The 17,634-nt window shown below is 44.1% G+C and overlaps 1 protein-coding gene across 2 annotated transcripts in view; it reads left to right on the top strand.

The window, feature by feature from the left end:
• Positions 1 to 3,797: 3,797 nt before the first annotated feature.
• AATF (apoptosis antagonizing transcription factor) overlaps positions 3,798 to 17,634 on the top strand; it is a 101,254-nt gene continuing 87,417 nt past the window's right edge. For both annotated transcript variants that reach the window (XM_081584581.1, XM_081584580.1), the window contains exons 1-4: positions 3,798 to 4,031; positions 5,316 to 5,507; positions 8,428 to 8,856; positions 9,595 to 9,732. In XM_081584581.1, the coding sequence (XP_081440707.1) occupies positions 3,941 to 4,031; positions 5,316 to 5,507; positions 8,428 to 8,856; positions 9,595 to 9,732 (850 nt within the window). In that variant the 5' untranslated portion in view covers positions 3,798 to 3,940. The remainder of the gene's footprint in view (positions 4,032 to 5,315; positions 5,508 to 8,427; positions 8,857 to 9,594; positions 9,733 to 17,634) is intronic.

Raw genomic sequence — 17,634 nt, 5'->3', positions numbered from 1 at the left:
GTATTTGTTTCATTTGAAGTTCCCCAGAAGGAAAACTGTTTTGTTTGGCACAAGATACATATTACTTTCTCTGAAAGATGAGCAAAAAAAAAAAAAACCAATACAGAAATCAAATTTCAACGGAGAGTTGCCACTAGGTCCTGAAAAGTAGTTCAACCTCTTCCAAGCCTTCATTAAACATGGAAGGAATTTAAATATTTTATCTGCTGTGAAATACGTGTGTGTTTTACTATCAGACACTACTTAGAGTTCCAGAATTTCTTTTCCATTATCACCTAGATTTCAGTCTGGATTCTTTATTTCCTTATTAAAAAAAAAAAAAAAACCAAAGGTTTTACTTGAAATGGTGTGCAATTTCCAGTGTTTTCATATTTTGTTAAGACACAACCAAGTGTATCTTTCTTGCTAAGAAGGCTTTAAAATAAGCCATATTTCACTGCATCCATGACAGCTTATCCAATGAGGAGGGCTATCTGGGTGGAATCTGACAGTGTTCTTTCAGAAATCCAAATTTATGAAATATTGGGGAGACTTTTGAAACCCCTAGCTTCTGCATGCAACACATTTCTTTATCTACTTTGTATGCAATCACTGGATCTCCTTGTTTTTGCCCTTTTAGCATTTATATACATTAAATCATAGCCAACTTATTCATTATAGCCAGCCTCCTTTAAAGACATTCATTTAACTGAACGTATGCTCATTGGGAAGCTGCATTTTCCTATCAAGCCTGCTGAATTATTTAGCAGTTTCATTGTGGAATCCGGTACTTGATAAGAAGCATTTTCGAGTTGGTGCTCTGTGCGGACGGCAATTCTTCTATGACTCCGTGGATCCCAGCAGCAGCTTAGTCTTTCCTACTGGGTGCTGTATCCAGAACCCTAAGGAGGCCCTGGACAGGTGGCAAAGTTTAGCAGTAAAATTTGGAGCTGCCCGAGAGGGAGAGGTCTAGGAATGTCAAGGATTGTTCTCATGCCCATCTGAGCTGTGCTACCCACCTCTGGCTTTGAGGTGCAGAGGAGCCCAGCACCATCCCCAGCGAGTTAGGAGCTCCCAGGAGATGCCTTAAGGGCAGAAGGGGAGCGCCGGGCGGTCCCCTTCCACCCTGAGAGCTCAGTCTCTTCTCCTTCCTGGCTTGGCAGCCTGGTTTCTCCCCGCAGCCATCTTAGAGCCGCCACCTCTAGCCACCTGCCCTCAGGGTTCCAGGCTGCCCTGGGTGAGGGAGGTAAAGCTCCCCCATCTCTCTTTTTCAGAATGGTGGAAACTGCTTTGGGGTGAGACGAGGTAGGGGAGGAATATTGGACAGGCACTGGCAGGGGCCTGGGACCCTGGAGAGTATCAGAGAAGAGAGAAGGGTAAGCACCTGGTTTCCCTAAACTCGAGCTCCTGGAAGAGACAGCTGATTGGGACAATGGGATAGAGGGTGATATCCAATGTCACCCTTGCCTATCATCTGCTCTTCCTACATCTATCTGCCACTTTGCAGCTCTGAGGCAGTAGGCAGAGGAGCTGTTAACTGGGAGACCCTCTGACCCTCTTCTCCAGAGAGGACTGTTCTTTTAGGAGCATGCTCCCATTTATTCCCTTCCCCGTCCTCATTTCTTTTGCTCACATCACTTGGGTAGCCAGGGTTTACATTTCTTCTAAGGAGTAGAGTCTTAAAATATAGCCCCTCCCATAGTCCATCTTCCATCTCCACTCCCACCCCCATCAGGAAACCCCTCCTCCCTTCTCAGGAAACCAGAATCAAGTCAGGAGGGCCCCGCAGAGAGGGGATTTTTTAGAAGGTTGCTGCCTTGTGCATCTCCATCTCTCAGCTGCATGTCAAATCGTAGGACTTTTTCTTCTTTCCTCCACTCCTGGAGTCCCCTCCCTATCTTCAGGATGGGGTAGGAAGGCAGGGGAAGAATTCTGGGGGCCCTGAGATATGTGCAACAGGAGTAGGGTAGTCTTGATTTCTTCCTCAAAAGGCTTCCCAAGTCAGTGGGCACCTGGCCAGAAACCAAAGAGTGAGGGAGCGACATTTTCTGCCCAGAATTATCCAGCAGTGTCCTGTTTGCATGACAGCTTAGAGGTGGTCTCTGCCTTGATTCACCTCCTCCCTCCTCCCTTCCTCTCCCTCACCATTTTTTTTTTTTTTTTTTTTTTACCCCAAGACCAGGTTTCTGAGCTTTATCAGTGTCCCAAATAGGAAGGGAAGAGGACTGGGGGAGATAGTTTCCTAAATGTGGGGTGAGGGAAACATTTTTGTCCTTCAAAGCCCAGGGCGATGGCTGGCCCAGTCCACTGAGTATGTTTTTGCTCTGGAGGCCCCAGATGCAGGCACCAGACTGCAATTAAAGGGGATATGTTATTTGTGTTTTTGCTTTAAAGCTGTTTTCTAGACTGAATTCTATTCCAGGTGATAAAAGGCAGTTATCCTTGCCTCAGTGCCTTGCCTAGGGTGCTCCCATCCTAGCCTGGAGTTCGTTCCCTTCCAGTCTGTGAATGTCTACCCTGAGGGCTGTCCTTCCCCGCCACAGCCACCTAGGAAGCAGCAGACATGGGACAAGTGGCCTATTGTTGGTCTTGATACTGGTGGCGTATGAAGACCAGGGCAGCCAGAGACCCATATTTCCCTTGGGTTACATGGGAGACACAGGAGAATTGGGGGCTCCCTAAGCTGTTCAGCTGTGGAATCCAAATGGCCTGGGCTGCTTCCAGGAAGGGCAAGAGGCCATCCCTAACCCTGTTTTCTGGATCCGTTTGAAGCAGTTTCTGTTTAGGAGCTTCAATGTCTTTACAAGTGACCTCAAACAGACACTGTAAGGAGAGACAACTTTGTTCTTCCCTGATGATCCTTTTTTGCAGCTTCTGTTTACATGTTTGTTTGCCCTCCTCTTCTGATCACCACCAAGGGAGAATCCAACTTACTCATCTTTGTATCTCATTTAGCAGTGCCTGCCACATAGCGGGCAGTCAGGGAATGCATGATGAAAGAAAACGCATATAAAAGGACTGTATTTTTCTATGCACCTGGGTGCAGTTAAATTGATCCTATTGGGTCTTTATATTTTGAGTCTATCTCTGCCCTTCTAACTGTAGACCTGAGTTTTTCCCCATTTGTGCACCAGTTTCAAGTATATGCCCTCATCTTTGAACAGCAAGGTTATCAATACTGATGGGTATGCAGTAGAGTAATCCTCACTCTGCCTCCTTTTCCCTGCACAGACAAGGCTACTTGGAAAAGTTATTGGATCGATCTTTATCTATGCACAGCCATAGCACTTTCTGTAATAATTATTCCTATTAACAAAGATGCCAGCAGTCCACCGTACATTTACACACGCCCATCCCTTGGGTAGGATTTCCAAATCAGGACTACCGCTGGGTCAGAGGCGTGTGCAGGGCCCCAGACTCCTCCAAATTGTGAAATGCCAAACCTGCTTTTGATCCCAGTCTGTGCTGGCCGTGAAGTACACGTGAGGCAGGAGACGCTTACCCTTTACTCTTCCTCTTTTCTAAATCAATCACCGCAGGTCATGGCTATACTACACTTTATTCCCAAGCAAATCTTGGACAAATATCGAGGCATACTTTGCGCAACAGGACGCGAGCAGCGATTAATCGAGTCTCGGCTCTGGGCCAGCGGCAGCCACGTGCCCTTGCGCGCTCCCGCGCGGCCCAACCCCTTCCCTTCCCCCCGCCGCTCGGCGCAGGCGCACACGCACACGCACGCGCGCCAGCCTTCCGGGCGCTTGCGTTTCCGTCCTAGCAACGCCCGTAGTGACGCAAGCCCCGCCCCCCCCCCCGGGAGCCTCCCGGAAGTTGGCGACCGGGAGCCGGGGGCGCGGCTCGGCGTTTCCCTGACGGTGGTCCGGGCTCTGTCTCTCAGGCTAAAGGACTCGGCAGAGGAAGAGCGACGTTCACCAGCGCGGCGCCGGGCGAGGCCTTGGTGACCATGGCGGGACCGCAGTCTCTGGCGCTGCAGCTGGAGCAGTTGTTGAACCCGCGACCGCGCGAGGCGGATCCTGAGGCCGACCCTGAGGAGGGTGAGGCCTGATGGGAGCAAGGCCACGTGCGGAGCCGCGGGCCCGGCCCCGGGAGGACTCGGGCGGCGCGTAAGGGACCGGCAGCGGGGCCTTGCCGCCCAGCCTACCCTCCTTTCCCCTTGCGCAGAGGAAAGCTGCTTCCCGGGAAGGGGGCCCCCCCGGGACTCGGGGAGGAGAGCGTCGGGATTCTCCTGACGCGCGTTCTGGACCTGGTGCTCGGGTGGGCGGGGCGCACGGAGCACTCAGGCTTGGGTCAACTGTTGATCCAGGGCTGTGGCAGACAGCCAAGTTGGCCTCGGGTTGATAGTCATCTTTCAGGATGCCCTTACTGGCATCGCATTAGAAATGCGGAGAAGGAAGTTTCATTCTTTAAAGAAAAACAAACTGCCTGCCTCTGATAACTTACTTGGAGGATTGAAGGAAGAAGTAGGCGTCCGTGGTGCCCCGTAAGCCTTTTCAGGCCTCAACACGCTTGCTTAGTGGTTGACGAATAAGGCTACCGTTCTGTAAGCTGCTGTTCAACGTCTGCTGCTGCTAAATCGCTTCAGTCGTGTCCGACTCTGTGCGACCCCATAGACGGCAGCCTAACAGGCTCCACTGTCCCTGGGATTCTCCAGGCAAGAACACTGGAGTGGGTTGCCATTTCCTTCTCCAATGCATGAAAGTGAAAAGTGAAAGTGAAGTCGCTCAGTCGTCTCCGACTCCTAGCGACCCCATGGACTGCAGCCTACCAGGCTCCTCCATCCGTGGGATTTTCCAGGCAAGAGTACTGGAGTGGGGTGCCATTGCCTTCTCCGGTTCAACGTCTAGTGAGAGTAATCCTGCTTTAGGCTTGAGTCCGAGAAGTGCGAGGAAGGGAGAATACAGAGGGATAAATGTGAGTGCTGGACCGTTTCTTAGAAATAATCAGTTGAAGGAACTGCGGTTGTTTAGCCTGGGTAAACAAAGAAAACTCCGGAGGCATGGGCTGGAGTAGGATAGAATATGGTGATGGCTGACTTGAAATATCTGAACGACTGTCTCATGTGGAGGAGGAATTTAGACTTAGTTTTCTATGATCCAAGGCCTGGAAATATCTTTCTGGTAGATGCAGAGAGTCAGCTTTCTGTTAAGGAGCAGCAGCAAGGTAGTGAGTGGTCTGGAGGTAGTGAGGTCTCTGTTCTTGGAAGTTGGTGGGGATTTTGCAGAGGACGTTCAAGCATGAATTTAAAGGGTTGAACAGGATTGCCCTTAAAGTTGGTTCTAACCAGGAGGTTCTGATTACTTTTTCCCCTCCCCCGACAGCCACTGCTGCCAAAGTGATTGACAGGTTTGATGAAGGGGAAGATGGGGAAGGTGATTTTCAGGCGGTGGGTAGCATTCGAAAGCTGGCATCAGCCTCCCTCTTGGACACAGACAAGAGATATTCTGGCAAGACCACGTCTAGAAAAGCTTGGAAGGAAGACCATTGGGAGCAGACTCTGTCAGGTTCATCTGGTGAGTAGACCTATTTGCATGTCTTTCCTAATTTTGGGGGGTTAAAATCTTTTTTTTGGTGGTCTCTGCACAGCCAGTCTGGGTGCCCCACTTACTCTCTTAGGAGAGAACACTGATTCGGCATTAGAAATGGCCCTTTGAAGTACTTAATTTCACTTTGTAAGGAATCTAAAGCCTAGAGCTATTAAGTAGCTCTATTCCTAATGTTTACACTAATGGTTCTCCCTGAAATGGACTGACAGAGAAGGCCTTCCATATTTAAATTTTGGAGAGGGCTATGAGTTGGGCTTCCCAGGTGGGGCTAGTAGTAAAGAACCCACCTGCCAGTGCAGGAGATGTAAGAGATGTGGGTTCAATCCCTGGTTCAGGAAGATCCCCTGGAGAAGGGCATGACAACCCACTCCAGTATTCTTGCCTGGAGAATCCAATGAAGTGAGGAGCCTGGCAGGATACATACAGTCCATGGAGTCGCACAGAGTCGGACATGACTGAAGCAACTTAGCAGCCACACTTGCACACATGTGTTGAAAAAGCATTATGTCTGATGAGCATGCTACTCATAGATTTTCCTTTGGTTTGTCAAGTCTTGCATTGAGTCACTGGATAATATTAATTTGTGACACTCATTTCTTTGCCATTGTAAAAAATTTCGTAACCCTTCCCTGTTCACTGCAAGAGTTAGGATGTGGGCATATAGTTTTAAAGATTGTGAGTTTCTCTGAGTGGAAGAAGGGGGCTGGATATGGTGATTCATGAGTGGATGCTATTTGTTTTCCTGTAGAGAGGTCAGAGGGACCATGTTGAGAACCCACAGATAATGTGAAAGAAATACTCAGTCATGCTATGATCTCTCTGATTTAGGCCTTGAAACAGTTCTGGGTACATGATCATCTTGTTTAATCTTCCCAGCAGCCCTATGAGGTTGCTACTGTTTATCCCCATTTTGCAGATAAGGAAATTGAGGGGCATATTTGTTACATAACTTGCGCAAGGTCATGTATCTGGTAAGTGCAGGCTGGAACTCAAATAAGGCAGTCTGACTCTAAGATCTATACTTTAAACTACTATCATACATGTAAAGAACTTAAAGGATTATTTCTCTATACTGTTTGGAACTATATAGTTTTGACAGCCTTCTGTGTCTTGAGTCTATATATTAAAGTATGTCTGATATTCACTTAAAGAAGTACTTAAGACCTATTATGTTTTCATAAAATCTTTGTTTTATGAAGAAAGTTGTTGGTAACAGGCCCCTGTACAATTATGCTTCCTGTATGTGGGACCTTTGTGTTCTGCACTGGAAAATTGGATGATCAATGATGATACATACAGACCTGTAAGTATCAGAAGTAAAAGTAATTTTCTCTGTAATTTAATTTCTATAATCAGATTTTTCTATAAGTAAAATCAGAAGCCATAACTAATATTTCATTTACTGAAGGATCAAGTTCAGACACCTTCCCATGGAAGACAAAACCCCTCCTGGTGGGACTTCTCTGGAGGTCCAGTGGTTAATACTGTGCACTTCTGTTGCAGGGGGCACGGGTTGGATCCCTGGTCAGGAAACTAGCATACTGCATGCGTTTGTGCTAAGTTGCTTCAGTCGTGTCTGATTCTGTGCAACCCTATAGACTGTAGCCTTATCTGTCCATGGGATTCTCCGGTCAAGAATACTGAAGTGGGTTTCCATGTCCTCCAGGGGATCTTCCCAACCTAGGGATTGTACCCGCATCTCTTACCTCTCCTGCATTTGGCTGGCGGGTTCTTTACCACTAGCACCACCTGGGAAGCCCTGCATGCTGCATGGCATGGCCTAAAATTAAAAAACAGAAAACCCTGAATAACTCTCTGGGCTCATATCCCAGCATTCTGCACCTCAGTGTACTTTTTTTTTTTAAAAATTAATTTTTGGCTGTGCTGGCTCTGTGTTGCTTCATGTAGGCTTTCTTTAGTTGTGGTGCGTGGACTTCTCATTGCAGTGGCATCTCTTGTTGCAGAGCAAGCTCTAGAATGCATGGGCTTCGGTAGTTGAAGCTCACAGGCTTAGTTGCCCTCTTGCAGCTAACAGCATGTGGAATCTTCTGAACCATGGATTGAACGCTTGTCTCCTGCATTGACAAGCAGACTTCTAAGTAGTAGATCCCTGTGGAATTCCCTCAGTACACTTTTGTGTGCTGGACCTTTGTCTCTGATGCTTTTCCTTTCCTTCCCCTTTCTCTGTCTGATGAGCTGCTACTTATGCTTAATAAGTAAAGCTATAAGGTATCTTTCACCTGAACCCTTCTCTCACTATACTAACAACACTACAGTGTGATTGTTGGTTGTGTGTATCTACCACTCCTAGCAGACTGTGAACCCCTCCCCACAGATAGTACGTTCTATTTGTCAGTCTCTAGTTTTTATCCAAGGCTGGTTCATAATAGGTGCTTAATAAGTATTTAATAATAAGCATTGCTAATGTGATAGGGATTGTGCATTTGGGATAGTTAATGATAAACTCAATTTTTTTTCAGAAGTAGGTTTGGGAAAATCAGTAATTCCCTCACACTAGCTGAAACTTGACCATTTTTCAAGGTCCAGACCAAAGGCTACCTTTTCCCTATAACCTTGCTTAAATTTGCTTGCTCCACAGTTAAAATCTCCTCCCTGACTTGGTTTTCGAAACTCAGTCAAAACACTTAACTCTTCTCTGTATTATAGTTTTTATAATACTAGAACCTTTCATTAGGGTAGGATCCATGTTTTATTCATTTTTGCTTCTCCTTTAGCCTTTTAGAGATAGCAGATGTGTACTGTTTATTGAGTTGCATTGAGTACAGTAATACTTTTTTTTTTGGACAGGTGCCATAATCCTTTAGGTGAAATGAAAGATATGGCCGAGTATTTGTTTCAAGTTTTTCCTTTTCCCTTCCTCTTTTAGATAAAGAAATATCTGATGAGGACGGGTCTGCACATGGAGATTCAGAGGGCCTGGGCCTGGAGGAGTCCGATGAGGAAGCCATGAGTGCTGAGGATCAGGAGGGCGGGGATGAGGGGGGCAGCAGCCCGGCCTGGAAGAAGAGGAGCGGGAGCCACTCACGGACGTCGTCGGGCTTCAGCGTCCAGAGCATCAGTGACTTTGAAAAATTTACTGAGGGAATGGACGACCTTGGTAGCAGTGAGGAGGAAGAGGAAGACGAGGAGGAGAGTGGTATGGAAGAAGGGGAAGGTGAGGAAGACTTTGAAGATATGAGTGAGGAAGACAAGGCCGAAGACAGGGCCAGTGAGGATGATGGGGTGGTGATGACCTTCTCTGAGGTCAGAGTTTCCGAGGAGGTGGAGAAAGGCCGAGCTGTGAAGAATCAGATAGGTTTGTACACTGTTTGCTTATTTTTCAGAGTGTCTGCATTTGCTCTCCGTTTTGTTTGTCTGTTTGTTTTAGGCAATTTGGTCTCTCTCTCGTGTGTGTGTGTGTGTGTGTTAGTGTCAGTGTCAGTCACTCAATCGTGTCCAACTCTTTGCAGCCCCCATTGACTATAGCCCGCCAGGCCCCTCTGTCCATGGAATTCTCCAGGCAAGAATACTGGAGTGGGTAGCCATTTCCTCCTCCAGGGGGTCTTCCCCACCCAGGGATCAAACCCACATCTCCTGCTCTGCAGGCACATTCTTCACCGTCTGAGCCAGCAGGGAAGCCTTTGCTCTCTGCTGTGTCTGGTGTCCTGCCAGTTTGTTGGTGACATGCCCCCCTTACCTAGAGGCCTAAAGCACCCTTCCCCAGTGCTTGGCCCACCACCGCCACCCTCACTGCTTCCCTGGCTCTGCCCTAGCAGTTCAGGCCTTTGAGGAATGTTGAGGAGAAGAGCATCTTCTCTCAGTGGGCTTTGGCATCCTTTCTCTCATGTAGCAAGTCAAGACACTGGATTTACCCAGATATCTCATGTGTCCAGATACTGGATTTATTTCCTGTAATAAATAGAGTGTTTCCATGGTATGAAACTGTGCTAAAGCCCTGCTGCTTAGAGGCTGTTTTGATTTCTGATCCCTCCCCTACTCCCCACCCCAGGAAGGTTTTTATAACTGAGAAATGGAATTCTATTTTCTGTCTCAGCACTGTGGGACCAGCTCTTGGAAGGAAGGATAAAGCTGCAAAAGGCTCTGCTGACCACCAATCAGCTTCCTCAACCAGATGTTTTCCCTGTCTTCAAGGACAAAGGTGGCCCAGAATTTGCCAGCGCCCTGAAAAACAGTAAGAGTACTCATGCCGCACTGGGATGCTCAGAACCCGGGGGTTCATTGGGACCTACTGGGATTGTATTCACAGCACCATGGAGTTGAGAAGACTTGGCTTTAGTGATGATATAAGATAGTGGTTTTTAACTTAAAAAAGATAGCAGTATAACCCTTTTGCCAAATGAAGGCAACTTTGATCAAGACAGATGGAGTTCTGTCTGTTCTCCTTATTTCTACCCATGATCTCACATGCCCGATCCCTCCCCTTGGTTTTGAGTTATTTTTTAAAATTTTTATTTTAAAATCTTTAGGTTTTTTGTTTTTTTAAATATTTATTTATTTGACTGTGCTGGGTCTTAGTTGGGACATGCAGAATCTTCGATCTTTGTTGCACAGTGCTGGGTTCTTTAGTAGTGGTGTGAGAACTCTTGGCTGCAGCCTGTGGGATCCAGTTCCCTGACCAGGGTTCGGACCTGGGAACCCTGCGGTGGAAGTGTGAAGTCTTAGCCGCTAAACCTTGAGGGAAGTCCCTGAGCCACTCTTGTAATGCTCAGAGAGAACCCGCTGGTACAAAACAAAAGGGAGACAGTAAATGACTAAACTCAGTTGGTTTAAGTTGTGTATCATGTACTTAAAGGATGCCTTGCTTTGTTGGGTAGTTTCTAGAACAACATACAGAGATGACCTTGCTTCTGTCTTTCTCTGAGTTGCATAGAGTGAGGAAAAGGTGAGGACCACAGGAGGAAGAAAAAGTTGTAAAGCAGAACTGCTGGTCTGTGAAGTCCCAGAATTTTAGAAAAGAAAAGGAATTTAGTGATTATTTTCCAGATGAGCGAATCAAAGCCCGGAGAGAATGAGTTGCCCATAGTTACATAGCTGGATCCCGCCTGGCAGAGACAGACTCCTCCAGCCTTTCTGCCTTCCGCTCTAGGAGCCGCCTGCTGTGTGCCTGTGTGCCCAGCAGCACTGGAGGACTGGGGCTGAGGGAGGTACAGGGTGCTGGGACTGCCATCCCTTGTTTGCAGGCTGAGACTTTGTGTTTTGTTTTTTTTAATATTGATTTGTTTGATTGTGCTGGGTCTTAGTTGCAGTATGCAGGATTTTTGGTAGTGGCATGTAAGATCTTTACTTGAGGCATGTGAACTCTTAGTTGTGGCATGTGAGATCTAGGTCCCTGACCAGAGATTGAACCTGGGCCCCCTGCATTGGGAGTACGGGGTCTGAGCCACGGGACCACCAGGGAAGTCTTGAGGCTTAGTGTTGTCATTTGCTCTTTCAAGCTTGTTTTTATAATATCACAGAGTTTGAATGAGAAGGGTCCTGAGGAGGACATCTGATTTGGTGTCTGCCTCTTGGTAGAATCACCTTAAACCATTCCAGATAAAAGTGTAGGATTTCTAGGGTAGGGAGTCCTGTGAATCTTTCTCAGAGGGGACTTGCTTGTTTAGTGGGGAATGACTTCCAAGCGGCCAGTCTTTAGATTGAATGTCCTGCCACACTTGAAGTCAGGAACCTGCAGATACTGTGAGAGTGGGTCTTTGTAAGCTGCTTCCCAACTCTTCCTCCCTTCCTCCCTCAAATAAATGATAGCTTGATGGTTTCCAGCATTTTTGAGGTTTTTGGAGCATTTCTCTGCTATTTTTAATGCCCTAGTACCCTAATTTCCGGTTTGGAAATTTGGAAGGAGACCTCAACTGCACTAGATTAAATGTCTTCAATGTTTCGTAATGAAGCTTTTTCCATTTTGTTACTCATTACTCTTCTTGCTTGAGCCAACCGTCCCCCCACCCCCCTTTTTGAGATTCATCTCAAAATGTAGTTATTTTAAGGGTTAGTCCGTGGTTTAAGGGACACATGCTTACTCTTGGATGCAGTTTAGTTTCTTTAGCTATTTTACTGTTATGTAACTTTTATTTTTGCAACAGTTCAAGTCTTTTTAATCTGTCTCTTTTCCTACTTAACCAATTGCTTCTTTGCCTTATTGGTACATTGTAGTTAATCTGACAGATGTCTCTCAACCTGATTGAATGGGTTGCAGAGGAAAAGGGAGAAGAAAGTAGTGTTTGTTTGGTGTCACATAGTCTAAGATGGGAGGGTGGAGAGTTTTCTTTTTTTAATTTTTACTAGAGTATAGTTGATTTACACTGTTGTGTTAGTTTCATGTGTACAGCAAAATGAATCAGTTATACAGAGACATATATCCACTCTTTTTAAGATTCTTTTCCCATATATTATGGAGTATTGATTAGAATTCCCTGTGCTCCATAGTAGGTGCTTATTAGTTATCTAGGAAAGTTTTCTTATTACCAGAATTTCTATGCGTCTGAAGGGTAGCTAATTTTTGTTTTTACCTTTATGACTAGTATTTGTGTGTTTCCCTATCTCGGTGAACAGAGTTTAAGAAAAACTTCTTGGTTACGTTACTCTGGATGAACAATTTATACTGTGTTTTATATATATATATATGGCTGGTGTGGAACATTGGCTGAATTTGTACTGACCGCAAAACAAACACTGCAACTTATTTTCTTCAATTAAATCTCTCTTCAATTTGGTTGGTCTTCCAGTAAGGTCAAACTGCCTGGGTTTAGATTCCATCTCTGCAGTGGATTAGCTGAGTGACCTTGAGCAAGTTACTTAACTTCACAGTCAGATGGGGATAATATGATTGTGAGGATTAAAGAACATGATCGATATCAAGCATTAGCACAGTGTCTGGCACACCGCACACCACAAGTGTTAGGTACACACATTCTCTTTTCCAGTGTTCAGCCCCCTGAATAGTGGTCATCAGTTTGACTAACCACCATCCCTGCTGTCTCCAGTGTTTTGTTTTTTAGTACATTTGGGTGCCTTGGGTCTTAATTGCAGTACACAGGATCTTTCCTTGCAGTGCACCGACTTTTGGCGTGGAGGCTTAGTAGTTGCAGTGCATGGGCCCAGTTGCTCTGTGACATGTGGGGTCTTGGTTCCCTGACCAGGGATCAAACCTGTGTCCCCTGCATTGCCAGGCAGATTCACTGGACTACCAGGAAAGTCCCTTCAGTGTTTTTTGACTTTTTACTAGTATTCGAATTCCCTATACAATTTATTTTTTATATTTTTATTTATTTATTTGGCTGTGCCGGGTCTTAGTTGAGGCATGTGGGATCTTAGTTTCCTGATCAGGGATTGAACCCAGGCCCCCTGCATTGGGAGTGAGGAGTCTTAGCCACTGGACCACCAGGAAAGTCCGCCTTATATAATTTAAATGAACCATTGGTTCTTGAAAATGAGTAGTGTTATATTCTACTGTGATACTTACAATTCAGCCTTGGCCTCTTATGACTTGTGAAAAGGTGATCAGAGATTTCTTTATTGCCCAAGCCCAGTTACTACCTCCCTGGAGCATTCACCTTTTCCTTGAAATTATTTCCCTTTGGCTTTGGTGCTCCCACGTGTGATGTGTGGGTTCTCCTGCGTTTCTGAACCCTTCTCATCTCGGCCTCCTCTTTTATCCTCTCAGTGTCAGTTTCACTGCATTTAGGATCTTCTTCTCAGGCTGTGTTTTCTTGATGCATTCTCTCCACGGCAGCGTGCCTTTGTACCCTAAGCACCTTAAACTGTACTTTTCAGAAACTAAGCAAATCGCTCCTTTCTTCCCCAGCGCTCTTGGTCCCCAATCACGCTGATATTACATGTTAGTGATTATAACTCTTGCTGTGAAATAATTTCAGAGGCATTTTTTGGGGATATTTTTGTAGTTGCATAAGTGGTAAGTCACGAAGTAACCATAGCAAAATTAAGAGATTTTCCATGCACAGAACCATTTCTCTAAAGAGGTGAGCTTTTTCTATTTTCTTTTAAAAACTTCTATCTGTAGCATTAGGAGATAGTTCTTTTATGTTGGTGACAACAGTATATAAAGAAGAAGGTAAGGTACTTAAGGAAACCTCCAGCATGAGTATATCTAAAAACTTTTCATTATGGAATATATCAAACCTATATAAAAGTAGAGAGAGTTGTACATATAGTGAACCTATACACCATTACCAGTTAAGCAATTATCACCTCATGGCCCATCTTATTTCATCTATTTAAACTAACTTTTCTCCTACTTCTGCTTTATTTTGAAGCAGATACCAGACAGCCTATCATTTTATCAGGGAATCAGCATGGATCTCTGAGAGAAAAGGATTTTTTAAAAAATCACAATACCATTATTCCACACAAAAATGCTAACAGTGATTTCTTAATTAAGCATAGCTGGTTTGGATGGAGGGGGAACTGAGAGAGCATTCCTGTAACAGGTGCTCTCCTGTCTTTTCCAGAGTTTGTGCTGTAGCTTTACATGAAATGATTACAGGAAAGCCAAACTTCAGCTGTAATAAGTTGACCTTTTAGCGAAATGCATGTTATTAATGTATTTAATGAGATGCATTACAAACTGCAGTGAGCACCATGTTTCATTACACGTCCAAAATGCAATATCATTAAGGACCTTTAATAGAAACAATGGTTGACATTTTGATATTTCCTGTAAGCAACCCCCCCCCAAGAACACAGTATAATGTGATATAAATATAGAGGAAATGTTGAGGTTTTTTTTTCACTTGCTTAAGAGTGTGACAGCAAATTCCACGATTAGTAAATTAAATTTTCCTTGCCCTGCTCCGCCCTGTCTTCCCAGTTCCCATTCTTCCCGTCGTCTAGTTCACGTTCACCCTCATATCTCTCTGTGGCCCTTCCCTGGGCGCCTCAACTATTTTGACTTGAATGGACTAAATATTTTAATCCCAGTTTGACCACAGCACTAATAGACACCTTAAAGAACAACTTTTAAAATTTTGAGTAAGTCATGGCAATCGGAATCTTGATAAATAAGGTTTCCGTTTTGGTTTTTATAAATTTTATTTATTTTTAGGTAGGCACTGCTTACTTACTTCACATGGCTCAAAATTCAAAAGACACTAATGACGCTATAGAGAAAATCGTCCTTTCCACCCCATACCCCTGCCACCCAGTTCGCTGTCCCATAGGCAACCAGTATTGTCAGCGAAATTCCCCCTTTGTTAATTACTTAGTTGCCTTAGGTGACAAATCCATGAACATCTATTTCAGTGTTCTCTCAATTAACACTTTATGGGTTCATGGCAGAGTTCTCATGAATGATCTGTAGAACCCTGGAATACTCTTAATTACTTGGGATGGGTTTAACTATTGCTTAGGATGAAGGCACCCTTAAGCTTCTCCAAGTGTAGTGCTGGGTAGGATTAAGGACCCTTATTACCCCAGACTTCATCTAGCCAAGCTGGCGTGAGGAAGATTGATCTTTTTGTTTCAGCTGATGGCTATCATTTTTTAAAAAATAGCTTTACTGTTCTAATTATATAATTATGTCATGCCTAATTCAAAAATTTAGAAAATACTTAAAAACATAAAGAAGAAAATAAGGATTACCTGTAATCTTACCCCCCAGAGGTAACCATGGTTTTCATTTTGATGAATGTCCTTTCAAACCTTTTTCTGTGCTCACACACACATACACACACACTTTTTAAAAACAAACATAAAATCTTATGTACTATTCTATAAGCTTATTTTTTCTACTTAATATATTATTTCATGTCACTGTATTTAGATGTATATCAGCATTTTCAATGGCTATAGAATATTCCATTTAATAGATTTATTGCAGTTTATTTAGCAAATCCGTATTGATGGATGCTCAGGTTTATTTTAGTCTTTCACTTTGATAATGCATGCTTTGGTAAACACCCTTGTACATACATATTTGTGCATTTTGTCTAAAAGTAGTACTGTCCAATATAAATATAGTGCCAGTCACATACATAATTTCAAATTTCCTAGTAATCAAATTTTAAAAAAGAGTGAAAAGAAACAGGTAAAATTAATTTCTGTAGCATATTTTATTTAATGGAGTATATTAAAAATGTGAGTTTAACATATAGTCAATATATAAATATTAATGAGATAGATATCTTACATATATATGTATTTTTTATGTCAGGTCTTTGGAATTCAAAATGTATTCTGCATTTACAGCTCATCTTGATTTGGACTAACCACATTTTGTGTGCTCAGTAGCCTGATGTGATGAGTGAATACAGTATTGGGCAGCATAGATTTGCATTCCTGTAAATTGGATTGCTGGGACAAAGGGATTGTACTTCTGTTTCTTTTTTAGGCTTTTGGAAGATACTGCCAGATTGGCCTTTAGGAGAATTGTAACCATTTAAATTCTCATCTGTAACAGTTGTTTTCCTCTAGTCGTGCCACCACAGAGTATTATTGATTCTCTTATTTTTCCTAAAGTCTAGGTGAGAAATGAAGGCAGTCATTTCTTGATAACTTTCTGTTTGATATTTACACAATACCTGTTGACCTAGCTTTGAAATCTATGCTGTGTTTGGTGTGTTTCTTAGGGAATGAGTTCTATATAGGAAGACTTTTGGTCGCTATTAAGCTGCTCCCTAATTTGTCCAATGTGGTTCATTAGGCATTTATACTATGTAGAGTCAGGTGAGGTCAGCAGAGTTAGTGCTTTTCCAAAGCTACCAAGTTGGAAACCGGGCAGAGTGTCAGATTCTTACGCCATGATTCCACCCACCCTGAAAAGATGAGCCCTGCGTGGCTCATGGAGCTATGGAAGCTTGAAAAACTACTGTAGCCAGGCTGGTCAGAACGTTTGTTTTATTGTTGTGGGTTTTGAGAATTAGGATTGTCTTCAACCCTAGAAACAATCTTTAATAGTGATGAGTAGTTAGATAAGGAAGCAACCTGAACTACTAGTAGTAGACGTAGTAGTGTTGGTGGTAGTAGTTAGTAGAAGTCATAGTAAGTAGTAGTAGTTAGTAGTGGTTGTAGTAGTGGCAGTAATGTAACATGCAGTAGAGTCACCTTATCCACTGGATTCACGGTGAAGTCGGACACGTCCGTGTATGTTGCAGCCTCTTTGTGTGGACATTTCATGAACTCCTTTTAACCATATTTGCCTGACCAGAAGAAAAGGGGAGAGAGGAGCGCTTAAGTAGCGCCTGTGGTTCTCTCGCTGTCTCCCTCAGCGCTCGGAGGTCGCGCGGGTGGCGGGTGGCGTCTTCGGCCCCTGCAGGGGTTCTTTGCTCGGGTGCCTCTCCAGTGAGCATCTCGTCAGACAGACTGCGAGTCTAGTGCTTACAGTTGTAGCCTGCAGGCTTTGTCCAGCATGGTCCCCAAGTGTAATCATCCTGTGTTTAATGGACAAAACGGCTGTCACGTTTGAGGGGAGAAACCGACCATATTGAACTTGCAGAGAGACTGTGGTGGTGTACTTCCTGGGCAGTTTTAAGGATTTGTAAAGTAGTTTTGCGAGAACTTGATTTTGGCTTTATGCTTAGACTTTATTTTTCTTTATTTATTTTCAAACTTTAAACTTTTTATTTTGTATTTGGGTAGAGCTGATTGACAATGTTATGATAGTTTCAGGTGAGCAGGAAAGGGACTCAGCCATACATATACATGTATCCATTCTCCTGAAAACCCCCTTCCCATCTAGGCTGGCACATAACACTGAGCAGAGTTCCCTGCGCTGTACAGAAGGTCCTTGTTGGTTATCCATTTCGAATATATAGTCTCAGACTTTAGAACCTGGCCGCTGCATAAGATACTACTCTGTTATTGTTATTTATGTTCTAACATCTATTTTTTTTTTTTTTAATGTGGACCATTTGAAAAATCTTCATTGAACTTGTTGCAACATTGCTACTGTTTAATGTTTTTGGTATTTTTGGTTGTGATGCATGTGGAATTTTAGCTCCCTGACCAGGGATAGAACCCACACCCCCTGCATTGGAAGGGACCACCAGGGAAGTCCCTAACACCTATGCTCAAATCTTCTGATTAAAATTATACGTGAATATGATAAACAGAAACATTCAGG

This window comes from Giraffa tippelskirchi, chromosome 3 (assembly GCF_054371585.1).
Source record: "Giraffa tippelskirchi isolate mGirTip1 chromosome 3, T2T-mGirTip1v1.2.pri, whole genome shotgun sequence".
Taxonomy (NCBI): domain Eukaryota; kingdom Metazoa; phylum Chordata; class Mammalia; order Artiodactyla; family Giraffidae; genus Giraffa; species Giraffa tippelskirchi.
The sequence above is the reverse complement of the archived record's forward strand: the minus strand, read 5'-3'. Positions and strand labels throughout refer to the sequence as shown.